General features: G+C 36.1%; 2 protein-coding genes across 6 annotated transcripts in view; one reads left to right on the forward strand and one right to left on the reverse strand.

Annotated features, from left to right (window-relative positions):
- Positions 1-2991, reverse strand: part of LOC147070604 (REST corepressor-like) — a 36052-nt gene extending 33061 nt beyond the window's left edge. For 2 of the 5 annotated variants that reach the window (XM_085948834.1, XM_085948830.1), the window contains exon 1: positions 2481-2973. In XM_085948834.1, the coding sequence (XP_085804960.1) occupies positions 2481-2589 (109 nt within the window). In that variant the 5' untranslated portion in view covers positions 2590-2973. Of the gene's footprint in view, positions 1-2480 lie in introns of all 5 variants that reach the window. The other 3 variants (XM_085948832.1, XM_085948831.1, XM_085948833.1) reach the window with 2 other exon arrangements.
- Positions 2992-4812: 1821 nt separating this feature from the next.
- LOC147070605 (uncharacterized) overlaps positions 4813-17599 on the forward strand; it is a 35560-nt gene continuing 22773 nt past the window's right edge. The window contains exons 1-3 of the mRNA XM_085949098.1: positions 4813-4961; positions 5117-5276; positions 13878-14062. Of these exons, the coding sequence (XP_085805224.1) occupies positions 5162-5276; positions 13878-14062 (300 nt within the window). The 5' untranslated portion in view covers positions 4813-4961; positions 5117-5161. The remainder of the gene's footprint in view (positions 4962-5116; positions 5277-13877; positions 14063-17599) is intronic.

The following is a 17599-nucleotide window of genomic DNA, read 5'->3' on the forward strand; positions in this document are numbered from 1 at the left end:
GTATCGTTACATTCAAATGACACTAACACCGTTATAAAGTGATTTCATTGTGGCCACAATGCCAGAACAATCGTCCTTCTTCTAGCTATTAACCCTAGTTATTACAAAGGCAATGTTATGAAAAATTTTGAATGGAATTTTATATTAAGAACCAGTTTAGATAGATACCGATAAAAGTTTTCACCAATCCCGGGATCGAGAATACTTACTGATCCCAAAAAATTGCAATCTCCAATAGGTAGTAACAAACCACATTTTGGTCTCTGGGTGAATAAGGTATCACGTTGTTAAAGGGTAGTGGTATTAGAACTATGGAGAATAACAGCTAATGATGCCTTTCACGTGGAACTGTTTTTCAGATTACCTATTTCATGACCAACTATTTGTTTTATTCAACGAACAATAATTCACAATATTTGAAAATGATGTTGTTTATATTGAACATACATAATTTGAAAACACTTCAGATATATATATATATACCTACTAAAAAATGTTTGACAAAATTACGATGCCCAACGGGAATTAAAACCCGTATCGGCTGGATTCGCACCAATGTGCTTAACCAATTAAGCAACAGGCGTCTTATCTAATTACGACGAAATTAACTAGAAGGTTTTTTAGTAAGCGCATCCAATGGAAACGGTTACGCGGCGTCTTCCTTTGGCGAAGTCGATGCGACGCGGCGCGGCACGGAAATATCAAACACATGGAGTGCCACATGAGTGGCCTACGTGCAGATTACGCCCGGCGAGCGACGCAAAGCGAATCATTTGGTTTGATATTTTTGCGCAAACTGAACGCGGCACGCGGCAGATACTCATTGTATATGTTCATATAAATGATGAAATTCTCCATGAACGTATCTTTCTAAATATATAATATTAGTTCCACTTCTTTGAGATAGATATTTCTGTAAAATTTTGTATTTAAAGTACTTATAAGTTTTCTAATAAAAAACCCTTGCGTCCGACCATGATGAATAATATGGATGACGACCTGGTGACAAGCCACATTGGACAACATTGCCGCTCCGTATCGTTTCGCTTTATATTGCTTCAAACCGCATCTGCAGTCCCGCCACGCGTACTTTTTCAAAGATCTTTCCTAGTAGGTATATATCTGAGGTGTTTTCAAATTATGTATATTTGACAGTTGAAATTATTATTACAATGATAACCAATACAATTATTTGATGTTTTGTGGTGTTTTTAAATAACAGCCCATTTACACATGCATGGATTTACTGCTGGCAGTACATATTATCACGGCCATAACAAAAAATGCATGTTGCAAGACTGCATGCATAGATCAAATAAGTTTAGCGGCTTGCATGATAATACCTACATGTTTATATTTGCATTTCATCGTTATGGTCGTGATATATGTGCTGCCAGCAGTACTTAATACCCCGTTTACACGTGAATGGATTTACTCGTATTATCGTGGCCATTACAAGAAAATGGATGACGTGTTGAACACATATTATTATTATTATAGTGCAAGTTCCAAGTTGCATGCATGGATCAAAAAAGTTCGGCAGCTTTTGAATTTTCATGTGACAGTTGGAGCTTGTGAGAGCCTGTGCCGAAAAATGCCGAACCTGCCGGGAAAAAATTAACTACGCAGAGCATTTTTGACATTTACCAATTCTCACGACCAATCAAATAGCACTATAAAATGACAACACATTTCGCTTACGCTTGAAGAATGAGATTGGCAAGACAGTGAGCATTTTAACGTGTTAACAGTTATTATCGCGATAGTTGAATTACACACTATTGGTGCCAGTAAATCCATGCATGTGTACAGGTGATATAAATCTATGGATGTATAAATGGGCTATTATACAAAATATAATGAACAAATACATACCTACCTAAATCAAATGTTAATAAGTAGCGCCCTCACTCAGTAGACAACTTATACTGGTAGAAGTTTAAAGTGAATTACTCATTTTGTAATTTGTGTACTACTTTTCATTTAGGTACCTATCTATATACCCACCTACATACATTCTATAATTGTATGCCTTTTTCTGATTTAAAAAATAATAAAACAGGGGGTAGGTACTTACTTATGTTATTCAAAATGTTTTCATTAATGAATTTTTACTAAAAGCGAAGCTTCTTCAACACCTCTGACCAAGATTCCATTTGAAATTAGAACTGACCCAAAATTTTAAAAAATAATTAATTCTAATTGAGACGCAAAAATTTTAAGCGCCGATCTGTCAGAAAGATGAGCACAGATTAAGTCTTTTTAAGAGCATAGCGTTGCGTTATATATAATTAAAACGGGAGATGAGGTAAAACATATGCCGTTACATTGTAATTTAAACAGGTAACCTACAAAATGGAGGGGAGCACCTCCGGCAAAGGGTGCTCACACCCCCACCATTGTAAGGCCAGACATTTTAAAAAAATATATGTGTAAAGAGAGAACTGCTAATTGAACATCTAATCTACAGTAGTACATACCATTCTCGTCATCTGTGCTGGATTCGGGACTTCCATGACCATTGGGGCTTGGCCCCCTAGATCTCCGTCCGTTACGAACACCGTCATTATTTCTTTCGGCCAAAACCATTATTATGTTTAATTATATAATATCACAGAAACTACGGGGGGTCTAGGTATTGACCGTTAACATAAACACTGCCAGATATTTATTATATTTTAGCGTCGCGAACATCAGTGCTCCAGACTCCGAGGGCACATCAATAATTAAGCGTACGCCTTTGAGTGACTAACGACGGACGCCTGTACAGTCAAACTTGGCTGCACGGATGCTCAGATTTCAACTAGTGATCGATTTTGTCCCATCAGCATAGTAGAATTTAATTTACCAAATAAGTCATTTTAACGCTAATATGACAAAAATTTTATTAAATAAAAATTATTTTTAACACTTTGAAAACGACAATCTCCGCCGACAAAACCTACCACATTTTAACTACCAACCTCCTATATTGATAATGCTGCCACACACAAATATAATATACACAAAATCCCTTAATTGACTAATTTAAACGATACATTAATTAATAATAGCAATGAATGTGATCGTGCACTTAGCACTTATGTCGAAGTAAAAACTATGAAAATAAAATCATACTTCTTTTAGTACCTAATTTAAAAAGCAGATAGTATATCCCAGTGGCGCACCCAGGGGGGGGGGGCAAGTGGCCTTGACCCCCCCCAAAAATATTGAAATTGAAAGCCAATAGATTAGACAAATAAAAACACGGCAAAAAATGATTTGTAATTCTCCAGCACCCTTTTTAGAACAATTTCTTAGATTTTAATTTCTAACACAAAAATTTAGAAACACTTATGTCAGGTTTTTTTAGAAACCCAATCCCTAATGGAACTGTCAAAAAATTCTCGGTGTCCACCCGAATTCCGCAGTGGTGTAAGTCATGGCTGGGGAGGGCTGACAGGGCTCTAGCCTGGGGGCCCGGGCTGTGGGGGGCCCGGCGTGTCGGGTTGACGAGATAAGTGAGATAAACACACATCATAATTTAGCTTTAATAGTAAAAAAAAAGTCGCCTGCGTCGCTATTAAACTTCATGGCCATGAACATTTTCAATTACTTATATAATTGTTCAATATATTTTTTAATTATTATGTATCGATACTCGACAGCTCCATTATTAAAGTGGATGTATTGAAAATCGCCAATAATTCACTGTATAAGTACCCTTAATTTGAACTAAAACACAATTTGAAAAACGTTAATGTAGTGCTTCACACTGCCTTTAATCTTAGCGATAGGTAGGGGGCCCGCCAAATTTCCTAGCCTGAGGGCCCGTTTCAGGATGTGGGGACCATGGTGTAGGTACACCGAGTGCAATAGACAACGATAAATTAGGCTGTGAAGAAGAAAAAGAGCCTATGGGACTAATTTACATTCTCCTCCTTGGGCCCCCCTAATATTAAATCCTGGGTGCGCCACTGGTATATCCCAATATAATAGTATTATCTTCATTATTATTAATTGAGTTAGCATTTACTTGGTAGAATTCCGTTTTACAAGAAATGAAAATATAATTAATATTAAATTCTACAGGTTTTTAAAAAGGGTTTATCGATAGCTATTTCGGTTGTAACACCATTATCAAGACTATCTGTTATTTTTTATAAAAATCAATCGCCTACCTCTAATAATTGGGCAAGATATTTACCTGTATAATAATCAATAAAAATAATATTTATTTCCATGAAGTGAACACTTTTACGTTGTTTACACTTATTGATATATTATTGTAATAGAAATGGCAAACCGAATAATTTAAGGTTTGAGATAGGGATATATCCAATATTGAACCCTATAATGATCAATACATTGCACCTCAAACACATACCTATTATTATATTATATAATGACAACATATTTAAAAATAAATACCTACTATTAATACGTCTTGATTTCAATGCATTTTTTTTCATACTACAAATAAGCCTGGTAGGGGTTAAAGCTTTTTAATATTGTAACATTATTTTTAGAAAACTTTCTACTTTACCTACCAAACCAGAAGACTACTACAGATGCCTGAAGTAGTTACTTGACGATTAATAAATAATAGTATTCAATAATTTGTAGTAAATCCGCAAATAAAGTTAGATAAAAAAATCTTGGATTATTTTAAAATTCATATAAATAATCATTTAAAATTGCAAACTACCACTATCAACCTGTTTTAAATTTTAAATATTCATTGTTAAAATTTCGTCATATCAGAACGACTAGTTATATTTTTTGACAACAGATGGATAGCTCTGATAATAATCTCAATATTTTTGACCCTGAAGAGTGAAGACGATAATAAAAAAGTTCTCCGTCTGTCAAAATAAATTAATAGAAACAGAATTACGTTATGGTCCTCGCTGTGTGCGCGAGTTTGTTTTCAATGTATTCGCTAATTTATAATACACAGATTCTATATAGTTTCGTTCGCTGTAAGTACTATTTCGTTAGATACCTCTTTAATATTTGTTTTTAAATTACATCCTGAGCTATAATTAGAACGAGATATTTGTCTTGAATATAATATCCATGCCGGGCGATAAGAGTCCTGCGATATGTCCGCGCTGTTAATTTGTCATTTTTCCAGTGTGATATAGGATTCAGTGGCGTTTTTCCTCAATCCTGTCCGAAAATGAGGGTTGTCGGGTTGGTGAGCGGCGGCAAAGACAGCTGCTATAATATGATGCAGTGTGTGGCAGCTGGTCACACAATTGTGGCTCTGGCAAATATTCAACCGAGTGGAAAAGGTACGCACTAATTATATCTTCAATTTAACAAACGATTATTGCGAACTCCTGAATAATTTTCATCGTAATTTGTCATACTTCTCCAATAATGTACCTAGGTAGGTATTTTGGTACCTATTTAAATTTATAAACAATAGACCATAATAATAAAAAAAAACAGTTTAAACCTCTACAAACTATCTATGTCTACATTTGATCACTTCATCTTCCACTTCATTTCAACTTTTACATTTTGGTTTTAACAGAGTAGATTTGCGTATGCTTTAAGTAGGTGGAAAGCGTGTTATGCACCACGTCTACACTTACTTCTACGTCAAATAGTTTTAAATTTTTCACAGGAATCGATGTTGTCATTTTTATAATACTGATTTTAATAATACAAAGATGTAAAAATTATAATATTTTGAAATACCATAGTAAGTAAGTAAGTACACAGCATTTTTCATTTTGAATCCTTCAAAATTATAATATTTTTTACATATTTCGTGTAAAATTAGTCAGTATAATTTATACTATTATACAAATTGTTGGCAACACTGACATGATGTTGAAAAGATGTCCATGGGTGAGATAGATCTACGAGCACTTTCATCATAAAAAATGGCCATTTTGATACCGGTTTGAGGCAAGCAATGCACAAGCTATGCGCATGCACTGCGTTGCGTTCATCTATTGATTCTTCTGATGCCAAATATTAGATTTTGTTCATAACATGATTTTAAAATAAAATGTAAATAACTGTTTTTGGAACCAGACGCCTCATTTATAAATTAACTACTTGAATTACCTGGCTCCGCTCGAAGTCACTTTATTGATGGAATAGATAATAGTGACTATTCCTATCATGTCCTGGATTTTTTTATGTACAATAATATCTTAATTGTAATTTTTTTATTAATGTAAAATTTAGAAGAGAATCGTCTGGCATTTTAAAATATAGGAATATACCCCAAACCTCGTACATAATTATTATTTGAATTAATATTATTAAAATAATAAGTTATTTTAGGTAGTTACCTTAAAATGAATGTCTTGTTGAATATCAATTACAATGGGATATTGGTGATTTTTTTCTTCGTGCTGCTAAATGTTATTTTTTAGTTGGTGTAATTATAATATTCATAAGTCGATTCACTATTTCAATCAGAAAGCTTCTCTTTCAAAATTTATCTAATCAAATCTAATCACAATTTCTCAGATGTTTGTTCTTATTTGCTGTCTTCATGAGGTGAACAAGATGAACTGATTTAAATTAAGAACACTAATAATTTTCAGCTGATGACTGGCATTAAAAAAAAAAAAAAAAGAGAATATGGCTGTAGAATATAATTTTTGTAATAATAGAATATAATAAACTAAATTTATGCTTTAGTACCTATTACATTTTTAATTATTTGATATAATTTATTTTATTTACTCTACTATAATACAAAATTCAAATATAACACCTTCTTAAATATTGTAATGTTCTACTTTTTGATTTAATGAGAATATCAGAAATATCAAGAGTACTGGAACAAAAATAAAGGCACATTCTATTATAGTGATGTCAGATAACTGCATTCCAATTGAATAGGATACCTTTTCCCTTATCATAATGCCCTGATACTTTTTGATTTAGTGTCAGTGTCAGTGTCACAATGTCAAAGGAATATTTTAACCATAGTGATTACCAGAACACTGTTTCAATCTAATACCCCGTTTACACGTGCATAGATTTACTGTGCACAATAAGAAAATGTATGGGGAAACATCTATTATCCTGCAGTTGGCAAGATTGCGTGCATGAATCAAACATGTTTGGACGGTTCTGAATTCAACGCGCAAGTAAGATTATTTTCCATCTGCGCCTGCGCAGTAGAGCGATATTGGCGAACATGTCGGTAAAAAAACGAACTACTCATTTTAAGCTTAACCCATATTCAATACGACCTGTCAGATAGTACTATAAAATAACAACATCGCGCCTCGCTTACTCTTGAAGAATGAGATTTGAGAGAGTCAACACTTTTACGTGTAAACAGTTATTGTCATGATACCTACTTTAAAATAAGCACTATTGCCGACAGTGATTCCATGCATGTGTACAGGCGCTATAATACCCCGTTTACACATACATGGATTTACTGTGCACAGTAAGAAAATGTATGGGGAAACATATATTATCCTGCAGTTGGCAAGATTACGTGCTTGAATCAAACAAGTTTCGAAGCTTCTGAATTGTTCTGATTTTTTATGTGCAAGTAAGATCTGCGCCTGCACAGTAGAACGATAATGGCGAACCTGCCGGTTAAACAATGAACTACTCATTTTAAGGTTAACCGATTTTCAATACGTCCTGTCAAAATAGTACTATAAAATGACAACATCGCGCCTCGCTTACTCTTGAAGAATGAGATTGGAGAGACAGTCAGCACTTTTACGTGTAAACAGTTATTGTCAGATATTTTAAAATAAGGACTATTGCCGACAGTAAATCCATGCATGTGTACAGGCGCTATAAAAGAACAAACTTTATCTGCAGTAAAAATTCATTTTATTAATCCAAATTGGGCAGCAAATGTACTTTTAACAAACAAACAAACTTTGTATTTATATATGGAGATGTCAGTTGGGGTAAGTAGGAAAAGGAAATCAAACAAACATACAAACATATTTTCACACATAATATATATTATTATAATTATATAGATAGAGCCATATAATTTTACTAATCACTTATTATCTGAATAACGGGCTGATGAGTGATTCGTGATGTTCTGTGCATCAGTGCCTAAGACGGTTACGAGTTACTAAAAATATATTTTTAGTATCTTGAGTTTTGTGCAAAATGTTACTTGGTTTTTTGGAGCTATTATGCCGTTACTTGTAGGGACAAACATCAATCTTATGTTAAAATTTTCGCCTGTTTCCACAAGTTTGGTCACCAGCCAATAAAAGATTTTTTCTCGTCAAAGTAAACTGTTTTTACTTGAGAATGTTTATAAATTTTTTATACATATTAATATTAACGCCCGCAATGGCCGAGTGGCTGACACGTTGGTTTATAATGTCGTGGATCCCAGGTTCGAACCCTGGGTCTGGCAAATACACATATTGTTTTTCAATGTGTATTTGGAGCCAGAGTATTGACTGTCGATAACCACCGTACATATGGAAAGCCTTATGTGTTAATTTGGACCAATTAAAATAACGGAAACATGCTAAAGTGATAACTGTTAATAATAGCTGCGCTGGTCTAAAAAAAAGCCTCTTGGTCTTGACCAATGGCGTGTGTTTTTTGAGATCGAACATGATCATATTTAGAGATACATATAACATTTTTGATAAGCTAGTTGTTCTTCTTCTTCTTCCACGGCGCTACATCCCGGGGTGGGATTTGGCCTCCTCCACAACCGCTCTCCACTCACTCCGGTCTCTCGCCACACTTCTCCAGTTACCGGGTCTTCCTATATGAAGCCAGTCCACTTCTACGGCGTCAGCCCACCTCCTTCTTGGACGGCCTCTTGGTCTCTTCCGTTGGGGTAGCCACTTCGTCATGATCCTTGGCGCTCTAACTTCAGGCATTCTCTCCACATGTCCCGCCCATCGTAGTCTTTGGGACTTACAGTATCTTATGATTGTTTGCGGTTCAATCAGCTCTTCCAACTCGTGGTTCATTTTTATTCTGTAGTTCCCATTTTCCAACGTGGGTCCAAAGATTTTGCGGAGTATTTTGCGCTCGAAGACAGCTAATTTGTTTTCCTCGTTTTGAGTTAAGCACCAAGTCTCACAGCCATAAGTGACCACTGGCCTTATAATTGTTTTATAAATTAGAAGTTTACTTCTTCGGCCTAGAATTTTCGACCCCACCAGTCGCTTGCAGGCATGCCAGCATTTATTCCCGGAGATAAGGCGGATTTTTATCTCCTCTGCTGTCTTATTTTGGGTATTTAGGCTGGATCTGAGATACGTGAACTTGTCCACCCTTTCATATGCATGCTGTCCTATGTCTATATTCTGCAGCGGTACCTGATCGCGTGTGCTGACCATATACTTAGTTTTTGACTGGTTTATTTGCAGCCCAGCGTTTTCTGCTTTTATTTTCATAGTGCCACCATGGTTGATCATCCTCTGTTTGGATCTGCTTGTAATTACTATGTCGTCAGCATAAGCACACATCTGCGTTGTACTGTTATCTACCCATCCTCTTATGTTGGTTTCACGAGCTATGGATTCCACCACAAGGTTAAATACCATAATGGATAGCGCATCCCCTTGTCTCACACCTGATTCGATTTTGAAGCTTTCAGTTTGCTCATTTTGCACAGTGACAACTGCTTGAGTATCCGTCAGTGTGGTCTTTATTAGCCTTACTAGTTTTAAGGGAATTCCCAGTATTTTTAGGCTTTGCAGCATCTTATCCCTATTCACGCTGTCGAAAGCTTGCTTAAAATCAATAAACAGGTGGTGGAGTGTAAGGTTGTATTCGTGCACTTTCTCCATAGTTTGCCTCATGAGATGGATGTGATGTATGGTGGATCTATTTGGTCGGAAGCCGCATTGGTAGTCTCCCAGGATTTCCTCACCATAGATCATTAACCTGCTATACAATACAGATGAGAAAACATTATAAGCTATGTTTAGAATTGTGATCCCTCTGTAGTTATCGCACATCGTTTTGTCTCCCTTTTTCAGAATAGGCACGATTATACCCATCTTCCATTCCTCAGGTAGAATTTCTTTTTCCCAAATATTGAGAATTATCCTGTGGATATTTGCTTCCAGTGTTGGGCCACCACTCTTTATCAGCTCGGCTGTTATCCTGTCGGTTCCAGGTGCTTTACTGTTTTTCAGCGTTCTTAATGCTCTTCTTACTTCAGGCAGAGTAGGCTCATCAATAAATTCCTCAGCAGTGTGGTACAATACTTTTTCTGTTTCCTCATGACCATTACTATAAGCCCTATTTAAAAGTGTTGTGAAATAGCCTTTCCATCTTTCCATAATGTCCTCTTTTTCGATCAGCATTTGTCCTCCACTATCCTTACAGGAGTTTAATCTGGGTTGATAGGATTTCGTTAGATTCCGAAGAGTCTTGTAAAATTTTCTGGGATCATTGTTTCTTCTTTGATATTCCATGTCTTGGAGTATTCTCTTGAGCATCATTCGCTTTTTCCCTCGACAGAGCTTTGTTGCAGTTTTTCTCTTTTCTTTATAAGTTTCGTAATTTTGGCTCGTTTCCCTTTGTAGGCATTTCTTCCTTGCTTCATTTTTATCAAACAGTGCTTGCCTGCAATCATCATCAAACCATCCTGCATCTATTTTTGCTTTGTTTTCCCCCAGAATTTCTGTGGCACTCGTGATAACACAGTTTTTTGTATTTTCCCAGTCCACATTCACATCATCGGTTATTAACGTCATTTTTAAGTTTGTTTCTATAGATATATAGTATTTATCCAAAATTCCTTCATCCCTCAATTTTTCAGCTTTCCATTTAGTTCTTCGCTGGCCTTCTTTTTTCAGTATTAAGGAGATTTTTTGTTTTAATTTTGCTCTCACCAGGAAGTGATCAGAATCGCAATTGGCTCCTCTGCAGACGCGCACATCCTCCACTGTTGTCGCTCTTCTTTTCGATATAAGAATGTGATCTATTTGGTTGCATGTATTACTTCCAGGTATTTTCCAGGTTCCTTTGTGGATATTTTTATGTTTAAACCATGTACTACTAATTATTAAATTATTTGCAGCCGCTAAAAAGCATAGACGTTCACCATTATCGCTTGTCGTTTCATGCAAACTGTGCTGCCCAGCTACTTCTTTAAATGCTTCCTCTTTTCCAATTTTTGCATTGAAGACTCCCAAGATAATTAGAGCATCATGTGGGGAGACTTTTTCGCAGGATCTCTGCAGATCTTCATAGAATCTATCCTTAATTTCCTCGGTCGCATCGTCAATTGGGGCATAAACGTTGATGAACGTAATATTGAAAAGTGTACCTTTCAGTTTAAGTTTACATAATCTCTCACTAATTGGCTCAAATCCTAGTACTGCCCTGCGGATATCAGAGCTGATTAAGAACCCAGTTCCATAGCGACCCTGCGTACCTGCAGATCCACTGTAATACAAAGTGTAGTTTCTCTTGTTTATGAAACCTGCGCCCTCCCATCTTATTTCCTGCAATGCAGTCACGCTCATTTTATACTTATGCAATTCAATTGCAACCTCCTCCATCTTGCCCGGCTGCAACATAGTGCGTACGTTCCATGTGCCACACTGTATATATAATCGTTTGTCCTTAATTCTTTGCTTGGGTCGTTGGTTTATGGGGAGTCCGGGGTCCAAGGCAGTTGTTTTGGTGTTCGTAATCAGGGTTTTTTTACCGTGTTGGGTGATTAGCCCTACGACGAACCCTCCTCCTTTATCCGGGCTTGGGACCGGCCATAGCGTAGGTAGAGTCGTTCCCTCTATAGGCGGAGTTGATAAGCTAGTTGTACCTATTTTGAAATACATTATTTCTACTGAATAAATACTAGATAGATTTTCAGAACAAATGAATGTAGTGTTTTATTATTAGTTTCTAATTGAATTATACGTTGAAAACGGCCTGCTGAAATAATTGGGGAAAACAATAGAAATGATACCACCTAATAGCAAAGTCCCACGTTTGCTTCCATAAGGAGCAGTGTGGGGCAACTAGTGTGTGATTAAATAATATATATTTATTGGTTTTATGAATACTTATAGTATCAGACGAATGTCTAAGAATATGCAACAAGGAACCAACCCTCAACTTGTTAAAATATTAGTACTATAATGTGGTTCCCATAAGAGTCAATTTGTTAGGAAAAAAATGCCATGTGTGTAAGTGAACGTTACTGCCATATATCGTAAGAACCAACCAACATTCTATTAGACTATTTTAATTTTGCAATAAAGAACCATTGTATCCACACCATCTATGAACCGCACGCTACTGCTCTTGATATATTTTGCTTTTTCTAGCAAAGTAATACTGTCACTCTATCATCTCCTGCCTTCATCAAGTAGTTGTTATTTTCCAAACTGTAGCACTGGTTATTTTCATATCAATATTATTTTCAAGTACAGACCAATAATATCATACGATGCCTCTAGCAGAACCGCTGATCGTACCTTCAGAATATTGAGGGTATTTTAACTACAAACAGGTTCAAAAGTTCTGCTAAACATGTAATTCTTATATTATGACCGTGGCCCCTACAATAGAAGGCTAATATGGCTCTAGTTTGAGAGCCCGGACTTAGGGGAGGGGGGGGGGTGGTATGACGAGTCAACCGGTTGGGATAAACACAAACCACAAATTTGCTCTAATGGTAAAAAAGTCGCCTGCGGCGCTATTTCATGAGTAGAATTTTACTTTATAATTATTTTTAGTGTGTTTCTACTGAATAATAAAAATAACTATTTATTTAATATGGCGATGGGTCACATGTTATCAAAAAAGGGGTCACGATCAGTGATTCATTATATGATGCCGAGTGCCTACAATTCAAGGCGTGGATTTATTTAAAAATACCTATCAAAAATCACTAAAAATACATAAAAACAATAATTAATCAAATAATATATGGAAAACCCTTTATCTTACACGGAACCCTGGATTTCCGCAGATTACACTGCTCTTAACTTTAGCGATAGGTTGGGGGGCCCGCGGGGGCCATGATTATGACATTCTGTTATGCAGTGTATTGTATTGAAAATGTTGAAATATTTGTGACGGATGACGATGACGATAACACTCTGAATTTTACTATAATAAAATGAAATGATTTCCAGCTGATGTAATCATTGGTCTTAGTAACCCTCCTTTTCAGTTTAGACCAATGACATATTAAATGGACGACTCACTTCATACCCGGCGCGCACGAGAAATTGTGCATGAAAGTCATTCACAGATGTATAGGTAGATGTCACGTGACCATTGACGTATCCGTCTCCATTATGCGATACAAGCTTCGAGAATTTATAGTAATATAACCTTTATTGTAATGGCGTATTAGTGTCATGACTCATTGCGTTAGAAACAGATTCTCGGTTACTTACGACTTCTCGGAGATTAGACGCAAGTGAGCTCAGCGAATCACAGGCGACTGACTGTCCAATGGTTCCTGTCATTCAATTGCATTGAATAAACATTCATCAATATCTTAAAATGGCATTTTATAAATAATAAATAATACTAACACATGCAAAGTGATATCCCATCTTTCTTGGAGTGTTAAGTAGATTTTTTTACAATTTTTAACTAGGCACATTGGCATTTTGTAACACAATAATAACGGTGGAGTCAAAATCTGACAGTCAGAAATTTTGTATGGGCAGACCCGGCGGTGTCGCCAGACCGCTTGCAAGCAGAATGTTCATTTGAGCGTAGGATACCGATATTAAAATATGAATTTCGCCATCCGGCAGACCCGACACAAAGTGAGTGTCATTTTATTTTCTAGATGCTTCGTCCATATTAATGTCATTGGTTTAGACAGACTGTCTATAAGAAGTTTTTTTCAACGCCTTTGTCCTTCAAATTTTAGAATACAATAAGAATCAATTCAAAATATGTAAATGTTTGTGATTATTTTGTAGATGAACTGGACAGCTACATGTACCAGACTGTGGGGCATCAGGGGATCAGCATCATTGCCGAGGCGATGGGACTGCCACTGTTCCGGAGGATAACCAAAGGTCACGCCCTAGAGAAGGGAAAGATGTACCAGAAAACCGAGAACGATGAAGTCGAAGATCTATATGAACTGCTCAAAAATGTTAAAGTGAGTATTTAGTTCAACGTCCTATTTTAGCTTATACATCTCTTGTCTCTGTCCTATCGTTGCTATGCTAACTCTAATGTAAGAACAGATGATATACCTACTGTTTATTGTTTAAATTGTATAAAAAGCAACTAGCTAACGAAAGGCAACTGTTGCTATTGCCATTGCTGATCGAGGAATGCAGTGTTATCTATACTTTCTTGATTGGAATAACCCTTGAAATATTTTATGCAGTCTCAGGGCAACTCTACACGGGTGACATATATACCGTATTTGGGGGTTAGTTGCTAAATTACCATGCAAAGCAAGACTTTTGTCATAAAAAAAAATCCAACCCAAGTACGTCTGCGACTACTGATTATATTCTTCACTGAAAGTAATAAAGTACATGACCCATTGGTTGCGCTTTTTGCAGTGGACTGTAATTTGAAGATGTTTGTGGATTACGGATCTAGGGGGGGGGGGGGGTTAAACAGCATGCCAGTCACTGATCTTTTATGTTGAGAGGGCTGTCGCACTGGAGCTGGTTTGGTGTTCACGCACTCACTCACTGGTAAACGGACGGTTCAGAATGTCACTCTCACGGTTTCACTTTGGTTTTGGGATAAATGATGATGACAAGTTCAGAATAGATGGTAGACGCGATGTTCACTCAAACTGTATCAGATTTAGCGTCGAACAAATGCTTTTGGATGAGTCACTCTGGTTAACGATGGGTTAGCTTTAACAAGCCTAGGTGCGTCCGCAGTCTCGAAGTAACTGAATGTAACTTCTAATCACGGTCGACTCATGACCCGTGACTGCTGGTCGCCTGGTCTTGCGACAATAATTGGTATTTTTGATAGGTAGGAAAAAGGAATAAGGGCCACCATAATTGGCCCAACCACCAATTAATTTAAAGAAAGAATTTCGCAGTTATTTGTTATCGTAATAAAGTTTTGAGTTGTCACCGCGTGTTCTTTCTCTCATTGTCATTTTGTGCATGTTACAGAGGCCATTCTTATATTGAAGTGTAGTATTAATTATGTGTATGAATGCAAGTGCCGCTCTCAATGTGTTAAAAAAAGAGTCTATTATGCCGAGAGCAAATATAGTATAGTAAGTAAATAGGGGGTGATAACTATCAACTTGCCATCTTGTAAACACTATCGTTCAATTTAGGTGAGTTTCCCACGGCAATACAATGACAAGCATATAATATTGTTTTTGCTTCGTTTATTTGTAGTTATATTCAATTGTGCATTATAATAAATTTTACATAGTTATTTCACGTAAAAGATTAACTTTGTGTTGTACATGTTTATCAGTGAAGAAAATGTAAATAAACGTTTGTTCCGCATTGTTGACTTTTCCAGTCCAAATACTTATTCATTCTTGATTTATTGCGTACTGACAACGTTACATTGTTGCAATCAATTTCTATGTCCAGTTTGCAATGAATTTATTCATTATCTGAAACTAAGTTGAAAGATTTTTTCGCATTTGCAATAAGCCAAATTATTGTTGCTATAGAGGCATACAAAATTAATTAAATATATTATAACGTGTCATTGATATGTAATCCATATCTCATCACAAACGTTCCGTTTAATCAACCAGTAGGATCAAAAAATGGGTGATATAATCAGATATAAATTTGTAATTTTGCTATTACATTTACGTTTTATATAGTTGCGACTATAACCTATAGAGGTTGCAATTCTGGTTGACTATTTGATCAAAAAATCCGGGATTGAAAATATTGAAACTATAGTATTTGGTTTTTATTGATTTTTGAACAAAACATACATGTTTTATCAATTACAGCAGGGGTGCCCAACCCAAATCGTTTGGTGGGCCATAAAAAATATTACTGAGCTTTTAGGTGGGCCACACATATAAAAAAATAAAACAAAGAACTTATTCAAAATATTTTATTACCCTATAAATCAATGTGACACATTTTTTGTATATTTTTTGATATCTTATTCATATTGATTGGTAATTTAGCCGACGCGCATCGCAGTTGATCGGTCATGTTTTCATCGAGCAACCTGCTGCGACACTTCGTTTTTACTACATTTAATTTCGAAAAGAACGATTCGCAACGATATGTAGTCCCAAATGCTGCTATAATGCACATTGCCAGTCATTTTAATTTTGGAAATTTATCTTCGAGAATATATTTATGATAAAACTCAAGCTTATTCCCTTCCAACATGCACTTTAACTCTATGCTTGATTGCAGTTCTATAAGCTCCATTTGTAAATTTGGAGGCGCTGATTCCACCTCCACGTTAAATGGAGTTAAAAATATTTTGAACATTTCCTCATACTTTTGCATAAATGCGAATCTGGTATCGAATTCTTTAATTAATTTTGTGACTTTATTAGAATATTTAAAAAAATCTTTACGGTCACTATTTAAGTCATTTAATAATGGGAAATGAGTTGAATTATTTGATCGTAATTGATTTTCATAAAGTTTGAATTTTGTTATGAAGGATTTTATATGAATACCAAAATGCAAAATAAGAAAACTGAAAACTTCAAATGGGCCTTGGGCTGCAAAAAGTCTTCATTTTGGCCGCATGCGGCCCATGGGCTGCAGGTTACCCATGCCTGAATTAAAGCAAGCTTATTCCAACTACATTACACCTTAACAATGACAGGATTATTTTTCGCCATTTGAGATAACAACTCTGTACCTTAGAGCTAAAAGTCTGGAACTCACAATCAATATTTTGCAGGAGAGCAGTTTTAATATATTTAATCTAATCTAGAATATTCACTCGCGTTCGGACGAAAACTCCGTATGTTGTACTTCCGCACTTTTGCAAATAATCTTTTAAATTGGACATCCAATACACATTTAAATCTGCATATGTAACTCAAAAATGATAATAATGTGACTTCCACACTTTCAGCTCTGAGGTACAGAACTTATTGTTTAGCTATGTCTCAAAGACAAAGGTAATGATAAACTGCTTTGCCGAACCAAAAGCAATCCTCATTAACGCCACTCAAATCGATTAAGTCAACAACTCGCCCCGCACCACATTCGGCCTCATGGCATATTGTAGAGTCAAAAATAATATAATATATTATGATGAGATTGCTCGCATAACCAAACTGGCATAGAATGCATTTGGGCACCTGAATAGTATCTTCAAAAGTGACCTCCCATTGTGTTTTAAGCGTAAAGTGTTTAACCAATGAGTGCTACCAACGCTCACATATGCATTGAAACATGGACTTTTAATGTTAGAGAAATTAAAAAATTACGAGTAGCACAACGTGGCATGGAAAGGTGCATAACGCGTTCAAAGTTTAAGATCATAAAAGAAACCAATGGATAAAGAAGCAGACAAGAATACGCGATGTGATAGAGGTCGCTAAGCAGATGAAATGGCAATGGGCCGGACATGTCGCTCGGCGATTGGACGACCGCTGGACAAATGCCGTCATACAGTGGTACCCAAGGGGCACTAAATGCCCACAGGGATGCCCTACAACCCACGGAATATACGAGCTCATAAAGTTCGGTGGATGTACTTG

This window comes from Rhyacophila brunnea, unplaced genomic scaffold (genome assembly GCF_057557595.1).
Source record: "Rhyacophila brunnea isolate RB1 unplaced genomic scaffold, BYU_Rbru_1.0 scaffold_21, whole genome shotgun sequence".
Classification (NCBI taxonomy): Eukaryota; Metazoa; Arthropoda; class Insecta; order Trichoptera; family Rhyacophilidae; genus Rhyacophila; species Rhyacophila brunnea.